Consider the following 21,809-nt stretch of genomic DNA (forward strand, 5'->3'; position numbering starts at 1 on the left):
AAGCTAATAGACCTCATAACATCTATTATGCTAGATTCTTTATGTTATTGGCTAACCATGTTGCTGAAGGTTTGGTCATAAATAATGAGAGTAATAAACTAAAATGTTGGGCACAAGAGAAAAGGGTCCTTGCAGATCTTTTGAGAATTGACCTCAACAATCAGGTGCCATTGGTATATTTGCCAATAATGAATGCACCTCTGGTAAGTGAAGTAAATACTTCTTCAACTCCTACTACTTCCAACCCCATTATTTCTTTGCCTTCAAGTGTGGCCATGGAATCTGTGCCTTTGTCCCAACAGATTTCTACCAAAGCCACCAAACCTAAAGTCTCAAGACCAAAGTCAAAGAAAACCACCTCTGTTGTTTATCAAAAGACAACAGTTGTAACAACTACCATAAACCCTGAGGGGAGTGAACAGGGTGTGAGTGGTGAGGGGAGGGGTGAACATCAAGTAAACCCCCAGGATAAGTTAGGAGAGGTGAGTGGTACCCCAGCTAGCCAAGCCACAGTTTCTCAAAAAGCTATGGTGGTTAAAAAGGATTCAAACTCATCCCTAGTTGCATCCTCCCAAAAGGGTGCAACTATTGAAAATAGTCCCCAACCAGGGACACAGAACAAAAGAGGGAGGGACACTGAAGCCACACACTCACCTGCAAAAGCCTTTACAAGAAGAAAGAGGGTCAAAACCTTAGTTTCCATATAGGGTGCACACACTGCACAGATACACCCACCTGTATCTATGCCTTCTCAAACTCAACTTGATGTGACTCCAACAAATTTAGAGTCACAGCCCCATTCTCTCAAAATTGACACACATCAATCACCAAATTCCCCATCACCATATCTGGATGTGGACATGATATTCACATCAATTCCTGATTCACCCTCTTTACAACTCAGGGAGGAGCCCCACTCAAATATTGGTAATCATCATCTTTTAGATGATTTATTGGGTCATCAGCCAATTCTTTCAGACTTAGTTGAAGAATTTGTGTCACCTAAATTAAAATCAATCCACACAGATTCAACAATTATGTCACTTTCCATTTCTACTTCTTTTCCTTCTTCAACGGATATTCCTCATCCGTTGACAAGTGGTTATTCTTCGACCGATAAGCTTAACAGCAATTATCCGTTGATACCATCAGTTCCTACTTCAACAGATACTCCCTATCCGTTGATAGTCTCTACACAAATAACTGAATCAATTCCAAGTCTAGAAGACATGGTTACTGTACAAACACTTCTAGGACTGAGGGAAGGGAGTGAAAATTTGAGTGAGAGACTGGGTTGCTTCCAGGCAAAAGGAGAGCTTGAGAGTCCAAATATGCATGCTATTTCTTCCAGCATGGCAAAAGAAAGTGAGAGGAGTGCCACCTTAGTAGGTTAAGGTGAGGGTGTGAGGAGTGTGAGCCAGGGGGAGCCCCTGATGCAAGAAAATAGAGAAATTGAGAGAAAAGCAGGTACAGAAGGTATAAGGGTGGATCCAGCCATTGCTAATGAGTCAATGATTGTGGATGATGCTGACAAGGAAAGACAATTTCAGCAACACTACAAGGCTGTAATTGATAACATTTCCTTGGATGCTGACACTTTTACTCATCCTGTGTCAGCCTATCAACTGTTGGCTGCTCAGGGCAATATGGAGGTAGAACAGACTTTGAACCTACTGCATACTTCAGAATCTCTACAAAGGGATAAAGCTGATGTCAACAGAATGCCTTCTACAGCTGGTGTGCCATCTGAGGAATTTGGAGTAAATTCTAATGATGATGACTCTGTTTCATTTGATGGAAGCATGAACTTAGGGGGAGATGAAGGCCCTAGTTCTATTCCAGATTTACCTGAATGGGCATTGACAAAGGAGTCTACACCAGGACAATTCAATGTATCCTTAGTCAAACAAGTAATATCTATCCAAAAGGCCATTCAAAACACTTCAGATGTTGGTACCAAGGCTATTCTTCAAGCCCACTTAGATTCTCTACATATCATGAAGCTACAACAACTGAGACATAATCTAAGTGTGGATGAACTCAAGAAGGATATAACTGACTTGAAGTCCTACAACTCTGAAAAGCTAGATTCAGTCATGCCTTATGGTACCATGCAGGACTTGTTACTGAGATTGAGAAGAGAATCAGATGCTGACAAGAGGCTGGCCAAGTTGGAAGACAGAGTTCAAGTCATTGAAAACTCTGTGGTCACCATTCTTCAAAATCAACAGTCTCAAACAAGTCTACTCATGCAGCTGGCTAAAGCACAAGGCTTGACCCCTCTCCTTAACGATAACAAAAAGGAGGAGAATAAAGGGGAAGGTGAAGGGAAGCCATCTACACAAATTCAAATATCTAAAGTGCTAGTTCCTGCCATCACTACTTCTCCAACACTTCAAATCAAAGGAAAGCTTGATGGAATTGACCTAATCCAGATAGCAGCAGCTGAGATTCAGGTGAAAGAGCAATGGAATAAAATTGATGAAAGGATACAACAAGTGTTTGGCTCTACAACTACAAAATCTTTATCTGTGAAACATAGCACAAAAGTTGAGCCAATCATTATGGAACAAAAGCCAGTAAGGAGGAATAAGGTTGAAGAAACTTCTTCAAGGAACCTAAAACCCATGGTACTCAAGCCAACCATTAGATTCAACAAGGACTCTACAAAGAACTCTCTAAATTTTGCTAAACTAAAAGAAGTGGATTTTCCTCTTCCAAAGCCTGATGAAGACAAAATTTTAGGGGTAACATCATAAAGTACAAAGAGACCAAGGATTCAATGGAAAGAATGAATATGACTGTTATCTATAGAGAGGGAAAGAGAATCTGTGTGATTCAAGGACATCCCAAATTCTCAATAGCCAAGAAGGAAGAGATCATGAGGTTAAAGAAAGAAGCTAAAAAGCTGGCAGCTGACAAAAGAGCTCATGCAAAGGCTGAAAAACAGCTAAAGTCAAATCAACTTGAAGGAGAGAAGAAAGAAATAGAAGACAAGAGTGAAGACAAGACTGAAAACATAAATGAGGATATTGGGAATATGCTGTGTGAAAGTGTGGAGGAAAGAAGTAAGGAAAGAAGGGAATGGCAGAAGGGAAACAGAAGAAAGGTCAGGGCACAAAGAAGGAGTAAAGATAACACTGAGGCAACCCAATCAAAATCTAAACCACTACCTTCTATCCCTGAACCTGTTATCTCTGACCCCAACATAAATATCCATGGTGAACCAATCATCCCTAAAGAGGAACCCATTGGTTGGGACACCATCAAATTGCTTACCTTCTTAACTACTCTTCCACCACCAAAGAAACTGAAAAGAAAATCCAAATCCACACCTCTCTAAACCTCAGTGAAATTCACTCAGAAACATAAACCTAAGCCTAAGCCTCAAACCTCAAAGGATGATTATGTTCACATTTGTGACATAAAAGAATGCACAAATATTGAACTCTACTTGGATGAGCTGGAGGAAGTGAGGGGAATAGATGCCTACAGACAGCTACCGGAAAGGCTAGTGTTCAAGTATAAAGGTGGAAATGAAAGGACTTGGCCACTTCATAGAATTCTGAATGAGGGTTATTCTACCTTGATTAGAGTCTACTCAGCTATAAAAAGGGACATTGGTTTCACCAGAACTGCCAAGACTGAGATTCTCAACAAGATTGCCAGCATAATGAAGACTTGGAGGGAGCCAAATTCTTTGCCTAGAACATTATTCATCCCAGAGCATGGAATCACAATTCATAAATCACCTCATTGGTTGATGGTTGATGGAGTTCAGGGATAATAAAGGAGTCAGGAGATTTTTCAGACTTGAAGACCAACTTAAGATTGCCAGCAATGAAACTCTCAAGGATATGCATTCTAAGCTGGATATCAGTGATGAAGATGAAGCTGAATTCTACAGACAACTCCAACTCCAAGTTGAGGAAAATGACAGGAGGCTAGGAAAGAAAACAAGGGAACAAAGGAAAAGAAGATGATTTGCTCAGGCTAAACGGGCGCTCTTGGAAACACTGTAAATCTTCAATTCTGTCTCAATACATACATTTTTGCAGCATTTCTGTATTTTTACTTAGTTTCAACTCATATAATTGTTAAGTGTTTTGTTATCATCAAGTTAACCCTGAATTTATGCCTACAATTCTTATAGACATAGATAGGGGGAGATTGTTAGGAATATATGTGCATTAGTTTGATGATAAGTTAAGCAAAATACTTAAGTAGAAATCTAGTGTTTGTAGCCTCAACGGATAAGACCACTTTGGCTATCCGTTGATGGAATAGCTTTACTTAGAAATAAGTTTAGTATTGTAGCACATTTCAGTCTCTGTAATTGAATTGTAATTCTCAGAAGTTGTAAGAAATTATAAGTCAGGTTGACTACTAGTGGATATGTAAATAGGAGGGCTAATTGTAAATATTTCATGCCTTGTAATTTTGTGTAAATGAAGTAGTATCAACTGATAAATTAAAGGCCTTCAACGGATGAGGAACAAAGCTTCAACGGATGTCTCTAAAGCTTCAACGGATAACATCCATCAACGGATGAATGCATCAACGGATAAAGCTTCAACTGCTAAAGCATCAACGGATGTCTCTAAAGTTTCAACGGATAAAAGCTTCAACGGATGTTTAATTCCATAGCAGTTGACAGTGACAATTCATAAGCTGACTGAGGCACATGGGTTGACAGAGACAGATTGGAATGCGGTAGCCTCTTGGAGGAATTAAGAAAAAGCAGCATTTCCATTCTGGTGCAAACAAGGAAGTATTCAAAGATTGACAAATTATCTCTGATTGCATTGGATATGGAAATGAAGGAGAAACATGTGAAGGATTATTTTTTTTATATAATTGTATCTTTGTCCTCACTTATAAAACTTGGTGATATATAAACCAAGTTGCAGCTAGTAATTAGGTGTGAATTTTCCAGAGCTGTTTAGAAAAACATTGAGAGAAAATCATCTAGTTTGTACTAGGACGCAGCTGTGATCAATTCTTTGAATCACAGATTTTCTGAAATAACACATCTCTGGTGGAACAACAAATCCACCAGAAAAGTTTTTAAGTCTGTTGTGTTCTTTACATTTGTGTTTGAATATATATCTGTCTGCACCAGCTCAAAGCAATTCACACACACTTAGTCATCAAAACACATAGCCTTTGAAACTTCTCAAAACTTGAAAAAGTTTTGAGATTTACATTCAACCCCCTTCTGTAAATCTCATTGCTAGTCCCTTGAGAATAACACTAATACTCCATAGTTAATTTGACTTGTTGAGGTCTATGAGTTCTCTATAAGAGAATTTGGCTTGTCGTGATCTCTAATCTTCATATCTTCACTTTGACTTATCGATATCTCTGAGTTCTCTAATGGCTTATTGACTTATCGATAACTCAGAGTTCTTTAGTCAAATTTGACTTGTCGATAACTCAGAGTTCTCTAGTGAATTTTGGCTTATCGATATCTCTGAGTTCTCTAGTGGAATTTGACTTATCGATAACTCAGAGTTCTCTAATGAATGTTGACTTGTCGATAACTCTGAGTTCTCTAGTGAAGAAATGACTTATCGATATCTCCAATCTTCATGTCTTCAATTTGGCTTGTCGATATCTCTCTGAGTTCTCTAGTAGCGTTCCTGGCATCTCGAAAAGTCATTTGGAGTTCTCGAGTGACTTCTCTATAACACTAAATCTGTGACTTGTAGAGATCTTTGACTTAGAATAACAGATTTATTCAACTCCAAGCTTCTTCAAAATTCTTCTGAGGCATGATCTTCTTGATCTTCTTCCAGATAGAATCCTTAGGCTTGATACTGTTTAAACAAAAAGACTCCAGTCCGCTCTTTCACATTTTTACGGACTTTAAATGTTACAAGTACAAATGCAAACTAAGATTACAATACAACTTACTTAGGGTTGTCAATTTGATTTAATCTTGTTAAAGTACAGGCATGTCTTGCACAACAATCTCCCCCAATTTGTGAGAAGATTGTTTAACACAAATTCATGCCTGTTAACATGACTAACCCTAATTTAAAAAATAAATAAATAGGACCATTATAAAAATTGACCCAAATAAGACAATTGTACATTAGATGATTTTGAGTTTGAGTATTTACAAGCATCAGACAAAGATTGGAACTTCTGATTCTGCTCTAATGAGGTCCTTTAAATATACAAGAATTTCAAGCTCCTCCATGTTTGGAGTTTCAGTTAAAGCTTCTATCAGTTTGAGTATGTCTTGTTGTGGATAACCATCCAACATTTCAATTCCGAATCTTGAAAATGAGCCAGCTTTTACATTTAAAAATCTTCCATTTTTGAAGATTCTACTCATTACTTTTGCTTTAAGTTCTTCTGATCTTTTGATATACATTTCAGTCTCTTCATCGTACTTTCTCCTTTTCTCCTCATACTCTGCTATACCCCTTGCTCTTCTTTCCTCTCTTGCAATCATCCACTCAGCTAGAATTGATCTCCATGCTCTTGTAGCAGCAATAAACTTATCACTCTTTTAATTTATGTTGGAGAGAGAGTGTCCGTCAAATTTTTGCCAAGAAAAGTGAAGGATCCATCTTGAAAGTAGATTCTCACTTCTTTTAGAGTAACAACTCAGACTTTAACTATTTCTTTAGCCAGTTGTTGGAAATAGTCTTCATCTGAACTGCACCAATTCAAGGGTAGAAAGTCAGATTGCTTGAAGCAGTTCCAGATAGACCTTTCATTGACTTCTACTTTTTCTGTAGGCTTGGATTTCTTAGGCTTTCTCTCAACATATTTGAGATTGACTTTTAGTGAAGGCTTGATTAAAGGTAAGGTTGTGATTTTCTTGAGAATTATTTGGCTTGTGGTGATTGGGGTTTTTAGGAAAGAGTTAGCTGTTTGTTTGTATAGAAATTTTGGTTTAGAGGTTAGAAGTTGTTTATTGATTGAGATTTTTGGCACATAAGATTTAGCTAGAGGTTGAGCTAGAGCTGTTTGGATTTTTAGGGTTTGTTGTGGTTTTGAGCCATCATGTCTTCTCTTACTCCTTCTCTCACTTGCTCTCTTCTTCTCTTCATTTTTCTTATCATCCTCCTTCTTATCTCCACCCTTGCTGCCAGATGGCTTAGTGGACTGACTTGGATTTGAGCCAGAAGGATTTTGATCATCTTTCTTCCGCTCATCATCATCCAAATCATCCTTGTTGATTTAAGTTTTGGGCAAGTTGGCTTCAGCATCACTCAGGAATCTTTTCAACAACTTGGTCATCTCCTCATCTTCAAAAATCTTGTTCCTTTTTGTTTTCAACTCAGTCTCCAGAGTCATGATAAGCTTCTTGTTGGCCATGTCACACTGTTTAGGAATTTGGAAGTGTTTAAAGTGTTTGGTGGTAGGATAGATGTATGCCACTCCCTTGCTAGGCTGTAGATAAACTTCTGGAAAAGCAGCCACTTGTGCATTCTTCAATTCTGTTAGCAAGAGAGTGTCTTCATGAATTACCACTCTGACTTTGTTTGTTAGAATGTCTAACTCAGATGCCCTCCTAGAGATAAGATAGTTGAGGGACACCTGCATACACATGTTTACCCCTGAGTCATTTATGTTGACCACTATCCTTCTTTCCTGAAAGTTGTCTTTTATTTCCAAGATCACCCTTATTGAGTTTATTGTCCTGTCCAAGGCTTTCTTGTAAGTGAAGGAATTATCATTTAGGGAAGCCCTGAGTGCCTTAAGCAGTTCATCAAATTCCTTGCTTAAACTAGGTCCCTCAGCTGCTTTAATAAGCCTCTCCATGCCAATGTCAATTTCTTGAGTTTCTCTCTGTTTAGCAGCTCGGACAGTTTGAGTTGATGATCTTGATTTTGCTAGCCTAGCCTCTATCTCCCCCTTAGTCTTGTTGGCAGGCATGAGAAGGGGAGTAGGAATTTTAGGCCTTATCTGTTCAGGAAGTGATAGTAAAGGGATGTTGAGTTTTCCCATGATGGCTCCCAAAGCAACAGAGTTTTACATTTGGAGATGCTTTGAGAGTCCACCAGAGTCTTGATATCTGATTGTTGACTTTGAACTAGGGAAGTCAAAGCTTGCACTTGAGCATTTAGAGATGCATCGGAGGTTTCCAGAGAAGCTACTTGATTCTTGAGGTCTTGAATGTCTTGAGAAGAAGAGCTTGTAGCAGAGATAGCAGTAGATTGGCCAAAGGTAGCTTGCACAAATTTCTGAATTTCATCCATGACCAAAGGTGAAGGAGTGTATCTTGCAGTGTGCATTTGATCCAACTTCAACCTTGTGTCATTGGTTTTACTGATATATTCTTGAACAACTTTGTGCAAGGCTACAAATGATTTTTTGAGTTGAGTTACACTTTTATCAATCCCACTGAGATCATACCTTGAAATCTGTTCTGAGAAGATTTTGAATTTGTTTTTAATCTCAGTTTGAGAGGGGATGATTTGATCCATCTTTTCTCTGACCATTTTCATTATCCTGTCCTGATGTCCATTCAATGTGATTTGAAGTGCTTTTCTAAAGTTGTGGAAAGCCTTGATTTGAGCTTTATAGACACCATTGATGGCATCATACACCTCTTGTGGAGTTAGAGATCTGGCACTGCTTCCCATAATTAAAATTTACTCTTCCCTGAACTTGGCCAGCACAACATCCGTTTTAGTGGAGAAGTCCTTTTCCAGCCAAACATCACAGTTGGCATCCGGACCAGCTTCATCAACAATCTTTGCTTGATTTTCTTCAACATCAGCCTGGTAGGTGAGCATGATAGCTTGGTAGTCCTGGTGGGATATGTTTGATGTGAGTAGTTGTTTGGATATCTGTGCTAGGCCTCCAAGTTGATCAACTCTTAAATCTTCAATGGTGGAAGTTTGATTTTCAGTGTCTTGGAGCCATTGAGAGATGAGGTGTGTTTGAGATGTGGAAGGTCAGAACCACATGTGACTGAAGTCACAGTTTTACTCACAGATTGCTCTGTGGTTTTGACAAGTTGTTGTTCCTCACATAAAGTGGGAACCTCCAATTGAATTTGAGGGGATTTGCCTAGGTTACTGTCATGTTCACCAGTCTCAAACCCTTGTGATTCTTGCAAAGCACTGTCACTTGAAAGTGATAAACTTGTCTCCCCCATAGCAGGATCATTGACAATTGTACTCCTAGTATCAACTGCCAAAATAATTTCTGCTAGGGTTTTAAGGGGAGTTGTTCCTACATGAGAAACCTCCAATTGAATTGGAGAGGGTTTAGATAACTCCCCCTCTGGAGTACTACCCTCAAACCTTACAGTCTGTGAAGACTGATTTGCACATGAAGGTGCATTTAGTATCTCCATGGGGTCTTCAGTAAAAACTGATGAATCCCCCATGGTTTTGATGGTGTCATCAAGGTCTACCCCAGCTAGTAGCCTCTTACCATCTAATTGAAGTGTCTGGGTGGTGAGCAAGGTTTCTTGAACCAAGTCACTTGATTTGGCTTGCACTTGAGAAATGGATTCAAGTGCTATTGGCAGAGAAGAAATTTGAGATATGAGAGATTGTTGCTCAGATGTGAGTGTTGGAAGCTCCCCTGAATGGATGAGGGAGCTTCAAAAGATGTGCCCTCACTGTGTGTGCCATTCTTATTCCTCCTACCATACACTTGAATTGCTTCAGGTGCAGGTTGTGCAGACTCTGTACAAGGTGCATTGGGGTGAATGCTCTTTTCAATAGATACACTCTGTTGAGAAGATGTATCTAGAGTCTGTTTGGTCCCTATTTTTTACAAATGCATCCTGGTTGGGAGGATACAGAGGTGGCTTGAGTGGTCAGCTCAGATTTCTTACTCTTCTTTGATCTCTTGACCAAGGGTGACTCGGCTTCAATTTGATCCTCACCACTCTCAATTATAACTGTTAAGGTTACCCCCTTTCTCTTCTTTTTACTCACCTCATCCTTTTGAGAAGAGAAGGTGGTTGGTTTCCTAGCTTCTACAGGTTTTGAAGGAACATGCTCAACATGGGTAGGTTCATGTGGGTGTGCTCGTGTATGTGCTTCCACATGCTCATGAACCATTGTTTCACTAGGTTGACTTGCACTAGTTCTCATGTCTGGCATAGAATGAGGGTAAGTTTTAAATCTTTCAATCATGAAAGGTGTTAACTTAAGACTTACTGGAACCTTATTCTTAGTAAGAAGTGATCCAAATAAAATTTTGGATACTTGCTTACAGTTGCCAATTAGTGTCCTATTTACACCTTCTAGCATATGTATGTCATTAACTTTATAATTTAAAGCTGACATAATAAATCTAGGCAGAAAAATCTCCTTACCTCTTAACTCCAATGGAATTGTGAGCCTGGTGCTCAGCTCTTCTAGTATGTAGTGTCCTACATTTATCTATTTGTTGAAGGCCATTAAGTAGACCAGCTTCTGGATAACACTTGATATGTTGTCAAATCCTGACTTCCTGCAGGTGAATGCCCTTATCACAGAGTCAAACATGAATGACCATTCCCACCTTAGATACTTCTTGTTCATGCTGGCCAGAATAATCCTCTCAGAATAATTGATGAAGTCCATGAATTCATACAGCTCATCCTGAGTTGGAGCCTCCACCAGTTTGTCAGTAGGAATGCCCAAAGCCTTATTGACATCATCCTAAAGAATCTCCACTTGTTGTCCCTTAATTGTGCAGTTTATCACTATGGTTGCAGCTTGATTCTCATGCACAAATGTCCTTGTTGTTGTTGTGTTCCAGAAATCCCCTAACACATCCAAATACAACACAAGATTAGCAGTAAGAGCACCTACAAAGTAGGTCTCAGAAAAGAACCTGACAAAGCATTGAAAAGCTTCAGGTGCTTGGTTTGCATCCATAAATGCAAGAAAGTTGGTCTCAGAAAGGAACCTGACAAAGATTGTTGGCTGCCATTGATATGAGTATGAAGTTTAGTGGGTAAAAGAAATTTGTGAGAAAGGAGTGAAAACGAGAGAGAAATCGGTTTTGGAATGAAAAGCTAGGTCACTTGAGATCTCGAAAGTTGTAAGTATATATATGTATCGAGAAGTCTGGGTATTTATAGTAAAAGCAAATGACTTGTCGAGAACTCAAAAATAGACGTTTGAAATTAGTCTATCGAGAAGTCATTTTAAGTAATGAAAAACATATCGAGAAGTCATTTTAAATTACTCTTATAGAGAACTAAAAATTGACTTATCGAGATGTCAAATAAATACCCAGTTTGTCCAAAAATAGACTGAATTAATTACAACTTTTATTTGAATAATTCAAAATAAAATTAGAATAAATTTGCCAAAAGTGTTTAACCAAAATAATTTATTAAATTAAATTATTTCAGTTCTGAGTTATTGATAAATCAAAAAAATATAGAGAACTCTGTGGTGAATGTGTTTTTGTAATTTTATTGATAAATCAAATAAATTCAATCATGAATTACACACAGAGGGGGGGGGGGTGAATGTATTTTTGTAATTTTCTACTTTTCTTGAATTGTTTGTGATTGTGAACAAAGTAAATCAAATGTTGTAGTGTAATGTGTTCATACAGAAATTAAACATGTAATAATAAAGAACACAGATCTTTCAAAACTCACTTAATTTTATATTAAAATTAATAGTATTTTCCTACAAAATTTCTAGGCTCTTTGTTGATAAAGAGCTTAGATTCTTTCTTGAGAGAATACAAGAGAACCTGATTTAAAATTGTTACTTCTAACAAAGGACCAATGTTAACTTTATAATTTAGTTAACTGCTGGTTCACACAGTGTATAATAAGACATGCTATTAACTTTAGTAAACTGTCACTTGTCATTTCCATTTTAGGAAAAGTATATCTTCCATTTCTGGCTTAGCATATCTTTGAATATTGTGTTAACTTTGATCTTCCTTTGTCAGTTAATCTTCACCCTTGATCTTGCACACTCTTCAAGCTGCTTTTTGTAGACTTGTCAATCCAGCTGGTTGGATTGTTTGTTGATTGTAAATCTTGAATATTGAACTGGTTTGCAATTTTGTACTTTGAGATTTTACCTCGAGATCTCCAGTTTAGTCCATAGAGAACTTGACATCTCGATAAGTATATTGGCTTATCGAGATCTCTAATACTCCATAGTTAATTTGACTTGTAGAGGTCTATGAGTTCTCTATAAGAGAATTTGGCTTGTCAAGATCTCTAGTCTTCATATCTTCACTTTGACTTATCGATATCTCTGAGTTCTGTAATGGCTTATTGACTTATCGATAACTCAGAGTTCTCTAGTCAAATTTGACTTATCGATAACTCAGAGTTCTCTAGTGAATTTTGGCTTATCGATATCTCTGAGTTCTCTAGTGGAATTTGACTTATCGATAACTCAGAATTCTCTAATGAATGTTGACTTGTCGATAACTCTGAGTTCTCTAGTAAAGAAATGACTTGTCGATATCTTCAATATTCATGTCTTCAATTTGGCTTGTCGATATCTCTCTGAGTTCTCTAGTAGCTGACTGACATCTCGATAAGTCATTTGGAGTTCTCGAGTGACTTCTCTATAACACTAAATCTGTGCCTTGTAGAGATCTTTGACTTGGAATATTTTTATCCAAACAGATTTATTCAACTCCAAGCTTCTTCATAATTCTTCTAAGACATGATCTTCTTGATCTTCTTTCAGATAGAATCCTTAGGCTTGATACTGTTTAAACAAAAAGACTCCAGTCTGCTCTTTCACCTTTTTACAGACTTTAAATGTTACAAGTAAAAATGCAAACTAAGATTTTTAATACAACTTATTTAGGATTTTCAATTTGAATTAGTCTTGTTAAAGTACAGGCATGACTTGCACAAGACAAGCTAATAACAAAATGCAAACTAACCTTTTGACATAGTTTGTGAAAAGTAGAATATTGCACCAGGTACAAAACCAGCAGAGTAGAAGTCCTTTGACAAATCATTAATTTGCTTCTTAGGAGGAGCAGTTATTTGAAATATACGACATACTGAGAATATCCATCCAACTTTGTAAATTTTTCCAAATTATCAGTAAGGTGTTTTAACAATTAGAGTACAACAATCTCAAGTAGTAAGAAATAAACTAATAAGAAAAATTGCAGGCTTACAGAAATAAAATGGAAGTTCCGGTCGAGCAAGAACTTTCATCAGAAGATCGAATAACCTTTGAATGGTCTCTGATGGATGAAATGTAGCTTCTAATGTGTTCTTATCTGAAAATCGAACCCGAATCACATCCTGCAACCATAAACGAGTTAATTACCCCGGTACATTATTAATTCACTGATTATGTAAGATATTTTGATCCATAATCTTAAGTAAAATAAAATCCAGAAAAGCCATGTTTATGATCATTTTTTTGAACTTTCTTGCATCCCCTATGCTCTTATAGTTTGTTTAATCACTCGTGATACATGACTTGTTCGAAATACAAATCTGTAGGCATGTCATGTATGAGTTTTTTTTTGATCTTTGTGATGAATACTGTGAATTTTAGGGAGTGCTTGAATTGCCGGAATAAAATATTAACATTTTTGGAAGCATGCATTGAGGAAGTTACCGCTAGTGGTAGGCTAAGTAGTAACCTTAAGCCGCATTCATGGATAAAAGTGGGAGAAATTTTTAAGAAAACCCACAACTTTGAGGTTGACGCTAGAAATATGAGAAACCGATATGATTATCTAAGATCCCGATATGTTGCTTGGTGTCGACTCAAATCCAAAACTTTTTAATCCGACAACTAATACTTTCAACTTCACAGAAGAAGAATGTGATCAACTTAAAAATGTAACTTTTTAATTTATATTCAATCAATTTAAAAACCACAACACAAATAAAATTTACTCTATTTTGTTTTCCACAAGGAAATAAGATCGTGGACACATTGAAAACCATACCTTTGAGCTATCCTGAACTTTGCACCCAATTTTATGATGGAACTGCTGCCACATAAGTTAGTGGACGGGGGACTAGCTCTAAGAAGAACAAGACTATTGATCTAAATGATGACATAGAGATTCCAATAACCGAAGAAAGTCATTCAATTACTTCAAATCCAAGTGTCCAAGAAAATCCAAAGAAAAAAGCTAAAATATAACCAAAACTTACAAAAACTACAAAGTTTGAAGATGAGATGACCAATGCACAAAAATTGATGGTTCAAACCAATAGTGGACCATCACTTAAAGAATGTAAAGAGAAATTGAATAATTTTGGTTGGGGAGCAACAAATCCCTTGCATCGAAAGGCTCTTGAAATTTTTTGTGAGAGTGCAAAGTATAGAGAACAATGGATGCTTCTTGATGTAGAGGAAAATGAGCTTTGGGTTAAAATAGTGTCAACTAAATTAGGATTTGATATTTAGTTTTTCATATAGTTCTATTCATTTCCTACTTTTTTTTTTCTGTTTCATATTTTATTTGGCTTAGGACTTGGTATTTCTTCAGCTTTGTTGAACTTAGAAACTGGTTTGGTTTCAAATTTCATATTTTTCAATTATAACACATATTTAATGGTTTTAACAAATATTTTTTTAGTTGTTATGATTTTTTATTAGTTTCTTTCTATCTATTTATAATTTGAAAGTACTTTACAAGGTGATAATGAAAATTCTGGATCAGTTACTATACTTGATGATTATGTATTGTTATCTGAGAAAACTTCGTCCCAGAACTTTGCCAAGAATAAGTGATAATAATTCAGCATTGCCCGAATTTGCTTATACATTAGAGTTGTTGAAGGCTCTAACATTCAATGTCAAGAAATGATGCGTATTTCTCGTGTTGTATATATTCAACTTTGTAAACATTTTAAACAACGTGGTTGGATGGAAGATAGTCGATATTCAACAGTTGAAGAAAAAATGGCTATATTTTTACATGTTATAAGTTATAATGATCGTTTTATAAAGGTGAAACGTAGGTTTCAACATTCTACACAAACAATACACAAATATTTTCATGAGATCTTGGACAGGATGATGGAGTTTGCAAAAGAAATGATAATTCGTACACCATCCAATCAAAACTCAAATGTTTCAAGGAAACAAAGAGAACTGCTAAAAATATTTCCTGTAAGTAATGACATTTTTTTTACAGTGCATTGTCTGATTTCTTATTAATTAACATGTCGATGTAATATTAAAATTCTTTAATATGCTTTCACATGTTTTTATTATTGTGCTACAGGGAGCAATTGGTGCACTTGATGGTATACTTGTTCATGATGTTATTCTAGTTGGCCAACAAGCTCGACATAGAGGACGAGGAAGGGGCGAGTGTTACCAAAATGTTTTAGGTATATGTGATTTTAATATGATGTTCATATTTGTTTGGGCTGGATGGGAGAGAGGAACACATGATTCAAGAATATTGACAAAGGTCGCCCTCGAACCTGATTCCGGATTTCCGGTTCCTCCATCAAGTATGTATCTCTTACTATTTTTAAACGAGAACACTTTAATAAGGTAAAGTAAAGAATAATTTTTTCTAACTTTGTATTGCAGATAAATATTATCTTTGTGATGCAACATATATAAACACACACGGTTATTTAACCTCGTACCGTAACACAATATGTTAGTTAGCATATTTTAATCGTCAACGTACCCTAACTAAGGAGGAAAATTTTAATCATGCCCACACAAAATTAAGAAATGTTATCGAGCGTGTTTATGGTGTGCTAAAAGCAAGATTTCCAATCTTAAAAAAGATGGCTCCATATTCATTTTCAACATAACGAGATATTGTGATTGCTTGTATTGTTGTTCACAATTTCATATGAAAAAAGAAATTAGCAGATGAATTGTTTGATTGGTGCGATCAAGGCAGTGATGGAGAAGGAAATGACGAAGATTTGGAGGGACCAATAAATGAAACACAATGGGGATCTCAAGCCACTCAATACATGAATGATCTTCGGGATCATATTGCTTTAAATTTGTGAAAGCATTCTTAATAATTTTATAATTCTCTATTGATTATGTTTTATAATAAAATTTATTAACGACATAGACATTATTTTTTGTATTATTATTATAAAAAATATATCGCTAAACTAGTTTTTTTTTAAACAAAATTATACAAATAGCAAGTTAAAATAGAAAATGATCATCATTTAGATAATTTAGAAAAAAATTTAACAAACACCATCATTTGTTCAGATTTTCTTATTACCTCTTCGTTCAGATCATTCAGAATTTTTTGTCGTTCAGAAAATGTCATTTAGATTTAACAAATGACCGTGTTTTTTATGTAATGGAAGACCTAGATTTGATTAGGGCTGAGCATTCGGTCGATTCGGTCAGAAACCGAACCGAACCGAATTAACCGAAAATCGAAGTGATAATTTTTTCCTAACCGAACCGAACCAAACGTATGCACAAACCGAACCAAATGAAAACCGAAATATTTGAAATTTTGTCAAAATAATTTAAAATGAAAACAAAAAATAATTCGAAATGTTAAAAGAATACATATTATATTATATTTTATATGTAAAAAATTGAAGATACATACATTCACCAATTAAAGATACATATAGTCTATTTTTTTGTATATATTTACTATATTATATTATATATATATAAATAAAATATAATTCAAAAATATATATATTTAGATTTCGGTTATTTCGGTTAAACCGAATTAATTTTTAGATTAACCGAACCGAACCAATATTATTTCGGTTAAAACCGAAAAACCGAATTAACCAAATTTTTTGAAAAAATTCAAAACAAACCGAACCGAAATTATACGGTTCGGTTCGATTTTTCGGTTTCAGTTCGATTTTGCTCAACCCTAGATTTGATGGATTACTAGTTCTAAGGGAAATCCAACAGTGATCCAAAGATCCAAATTTGAGGGAGATTACCCCAAATTTCATTGCAACAGTGATCCAAATTTGGATTTGGATTTGGATCACTATTATTCACTTATCCAAATTTGGATCACTTGATTTAATATAAAATAATGATTTTGTTATTTTTAATTTATAAAATTTTAAATTGATTTTTGGTTTTTTAATTATATAATTAATAACAGAATATAATTAATAGTTAACAAAATTTATTTTTAAAATAAAAACTTAAAATAATGAGAAAATATAGTTTCATTAAAATTTAAATAGAAGTACATTGCATAAAATAAAAAGTACATAAAATGCAAAAAAGAAATTACAACACACAAAATGACTCGAAAATGATACTAGAAAACATAAAATTTTGATTTAGTCGGACAAACTATTTATGTTTCCTCCGAAATAATCAAACTATTGTCCGTAGCTGATCATATTATTTTGAAATCCTTGACCTTCATCTTCATTTCCTCGAAGACGAACGTGATTTAAGTGTGCCAGTTGAAGAGTTAGAAGTGCCGGATCCAGAAGTTGAGTCTATTTCAATCGATGAACCGGATCCAGAAGTTGAGTCTATTTCAATCGATGAAAATACTCGATTTCAAGAATTCCTGAACCGTCATAGAAAAATAAAAAATAAAGAGGCACATATTGCACTTAGAGATGCATTAATTGAGCATTTTTGGGAAGAATATACTAATTCGGAAAATTAGTGTTTATCAATGATATTTTGTATGTTAATTATTGCAATAAATGTGTTTTTCGTGATTTAAATGCACAATTTTAATATTTCTATGTGTGTTATTTTTTTGATTTAATTATTTTATGAAATGTTATATAATTGTTAATAATGATTAAACGATAAATTTTAAAAAAAATTGCTTAATATGATATTTATATATTATTATATATAATAAGTAATTTGGATCAAATATTTGGATCACACTGTTGGAGTTGATCAGAAATTTGGATCAATATTTGAATCCGTTGATGATGTAAATTTGGATCTGTCGGTGATCCAAATTTGGATTGTTGGTGATCCAAATTTGGATTTTTGCAACTATTGGAGATGGCCTGAAGGCCCAAATGTTTGTTGCGGATCTACTTAGCAAGCCAATCTGTACTTTCATTATTTTTGGGTAGCCCATTTATAATTTTTTGTTTGAGTCCATTTGATTTTTTCTTAAATAGCCTGTTTGAATTTGTTAAGCGAAATCCGTTTGTTTTAACCATCCATGTATTTCAAAACTAACGAATGTATGAATAAAATTTCATATCATATGAATATTGGTTTAAACTTTAAACTAAAAATATTTCAAATAAGTAATTATATACTTCTGTTTTGGTTGATGCATTTTAATTTATTTATGAATTTCAAAACTTCAAAGTTTTCTTATTTGATTATATTCTTAGTTGTTCAAACTTAAAAACCTATGACAATCCTTTTATAATTAGTCATAGAGGTGTTTATTGATTACAAGAGAGAAATGTCATACGAGTAATGAAAATTACAAGTACGGTTTCTCATTTAAAATTTAAATGGTTGCCAAATAAGTAACTACACTGTTTGGCGAACCACTTATAAACGACTTATTAACTTATAAGCCCGTAAGTATTTATCGACGGGTGTTTATCGATTCAATTTATAAGTCAAATAAACAACTTATAAGCTGATCAGTTGAATGTTAGTAATGACGTAATTTTTCCCAACTTATTTGATTTTTTCACTTTTTCATTAATGTTTGTTTTAAAATAAATGTTTATAAATGTTTTTTTAATTTAAACTCACAAATTAAGATAATTGTATTTAAAAATTATTTATTTTAGGTCATTTAAGTAAAAAAAAATTGACTTGTAAGTAAAATTATCCAAACACTTATGTAACTTATAAGTATGTCTCTACTTATTACTTATAAGTCAATTATTTATTTTAAGTTATAAGTTACTTATTTTAAGATTTATCAAACGGAAACTTATCCCTTACTCCCGAGTTTTAATTAGGAAGGAAAGCAAGTGATGGGTGAGTAAAGTAGTTTCACCTGCATTCATATTTGTGCTCCCGAGTTTTTAAAAGGAGCGAAAACAAGTGATAATAAATGTAAATTTAACGAACTTTCGTTCCAAAACTTTCACTCCAAAAATGGGATAAAAGTACTTTACCTCCTTATCACTTACTTCATTCCCTTTAAAAAACTAGGGAGCACACGAAGTCTAATAGAAATTAGAATAAAATTGAGAAGAAATGGGACAAAATACATGAAAAAGAACGGAAGGGAGGACAGTGAGTCAAGTCAATTATACAATATGCTTTTACAACGTACACAAACAATACAGTACTAAACTCGTAAATGCCTGATCAACACCAGCTCATAACTTCAAAACCCCCCACCTTTAAAAAAGTCAAAAACAGACGAGCAAACCACTCACACCACCTCTCCCAAAGTAGTGGCTCACACAACCCCAATGGCACATCCGTAATTCCCCCCAACTCCAGTGTCATTTCCCCAATGCCTTCCACATATATCCCCTCCCCTCTCCACACACTTCTCATTTCCCCCAAACCACTCCCCAGAAATCTAGAGAGAGAAACCAAAACCTAACAACCTAGAGAGAGAAAATGGGAAACACGGCTGTACTCATCTTAGTTTACTGTTTATGCATTTTGTCACTCTCAATCTCATCAATTGATGCTTCTACTCAATCGTACCTGAACTTTCTCCCGGTAACGACTAGTAACGTCATAGATGACTTATTCGTTTCCGACGAATCCGAATTCGATTTGGATTCGGAGATCAACCGACGCTTACTAGCTACTCGCAAAAGGTACATTAGCTATGGAGCTCTGAGCAGGAACACTGTGCCGTGTTCGAGACGAGGCGCGTCTTATTATAATTGCCGGCAAGGAGCTCAGGCGAATCCGTATAATCGAGGATGCAGCGCGATTACGAGGTGTCGTCGTTGATCTGATCTGAAGTATACACTTCTTAATATTCATGTTATTGTTACTACTGCTGTTTATTCTTTTTGATGTGAACCTTGATGTGTAATTTTTTAATTGTGATTTTAAAGTTGTGGAGATCGTAGTTATATGTTATTCTCTATATATATTATATGTAAAAATGGAGGATCAGGTAATAATAATCACATATTTTTACATGATTTGTGTGCTGGACTGATGGTGATCGATCTGTTTGAATATGTTTTCTTAGTCTTGTTTATTAATTTGATATACGGTCTTTCTGAGTGCACACATTAAGCACTAACTCCCGTGAGTTTGATGCATTTTGATTGGTGGAGTTGTATGATTAGAGGCCCAATTAAAATGCACCAAACTCATAGGAGTTAGTGCTTATTGTGTGCTCTTGGGCACACATTAAAAAATCCGTTTGATATATAGTGAATTAAGAATGGCTGGCTGAATTTTATCTTAAGTGTTGCGCATTCGAAATTGAATTTTCTAACTTGTTTATAAAGTTGACACTAGTAAATTGAAAACTGAAGGTTGAACTTTATCCCAATGGAATGTTAGGTGTTGGATTTTCGTACTTGTTTATAAGTTAGATAGTAAATTGAAAAATAGTAGTCGAACTTTAATTACTGGGTGTTTGGATGGTCGTCCGAAGCCATTCGGGGATGGGGTTGAAGAGAATGGGAATGAGATGAAAATCGAGGGGAAGCAAATGTATGATTTAACCTCTTGCAAAGGATGGGAATGAGATGAAAATCGAAGGGAGGCAAATGTATGATTTAACCTCTAGCAAAGGATGGGGTTCCCATTTCAGATTGAAGTTCAGATTCCCGTTAACCATGAATCAAACACTAGTATCCTGCATTTGGAATTGATTTTCCAATTTGTAGCTTAGCTAATTGGCTGGCCACTAATTGTGTTTACATTAACATAAATTTGGCCAGCAATATGCCGGTGATTGTCAAAAGTCATTGTACTCCACTTGCTTGATTTTCTTTGTGCTAGGTGTGACCACTTGATTCTAGGACATTTTAGCACCGGAAGTTGGCAAGGAAGAGGTTTATACCAAAATTATTTGTGAAAAAAATGCGAAAATGCCATGATTCGTATTTTAGCTGGCTCGCGATTCTTGCATATTTCAAAAAAGTTGTTTTTGCAATTATTTAGTGTTGTGTGTTTTACAATTGAAATGGCTAAGAAATGATAATTAGAATCATGTTTCTTCGTAAACACTTTAAGTTGAGATGATACTATGAAAGCTAAATCATTTTTCCACATAGTTTGCTTAATTTTGTAGTTCTATTTCTTTGCTATTCATCTTCTCCAGTACTTTCGTTCTTTGTTTTTCGATTTTTCGCTATTGTTAACCTAAACGGTCATTGAACTTCAAAATTTGATTTTCTTTTTATTCCAAATTTATATTCTCGTGGTTAGAGATTGATTCTTTTCTCCGTTGCCAAAACCACCATCTTGGCTCTGCCATTGATTTTTTTTTTATATAGGAAATGTAAGGATCAAATCGCGGTCATATGTTAAAAAAGATTGTACAACAATGGGTTATAAAAATGTTAGCGTGTAATCCCTTATTACTTGATTTGTTTGATATAATCATGGACTAGTACATATGCTACAACGCGTAATAAGATTGAATACTAGAGAAGAAAAGGTGTAACAGAGTATAAATGTTTCCCATGCCAAGCTGTAGCTAATTATGGAAATCAGCATCAATAATACTAGTTAATTTAGACAAGGAGTGTGGGGGTACCATAATTACATCCTCCTTAACTATTCTACTCTTGATGCTGTCTGTATTCAGTACAGCTCTTCCATTCCAGCTCAACGGATACAAATACGAAACTGTGTCCCCTGCATTCACATTAATATTTTGCGGAAAAAAGTAAAGTTTATAGTTTTGAACGTTTTTTCAAGTAACTGAGTGCGACATGCGACATTCACGTTGTCTTCGATAAGATTCAAACTGTCAACGTGTAAAGAAAACGAAGGAGA

The 21,809-nt window shown here is 35.3% G+C and overlaps 1 protein-coding gene across 1 annotated transcript; it reads left to right on the top strand.

The window, feature by feature from the left end:
* Positions 1–19,306: 19,306 nt before the first annotated feature.
* Positions 19,307–19,993, top strand: LOC141677821 (protein RALF-like 33). Its single transcript, XM_074483898.1, has one exon. The coding sequence runs from the start codon at positions 19,452–19,454 to the stop codon at positions 19,794–19,796; it is 345 nt and encodes a 114-aa protein (XP_074339999.1). The 5' UTR covers positions 19,307–19,451; the 3' UTR covers positions 19,797–19,993.
* The last annotated feature ends 1,816 nt before the right edge of the window (positions 19,994–21,809 follow it).

This window comes from Apium graveolens, chromosome 1, assembly GCF_009905375.1.
Source record: "Apium graveolens cultivar Ventura chromosome 1, ASM990537v1, whole genome shotgun sequence".
NCBI lineage: Eukaryota > Viridiplantae > Streptophyta > Magnoliopsida > Apiales > Apiaceae > Apium > Apium graveolens.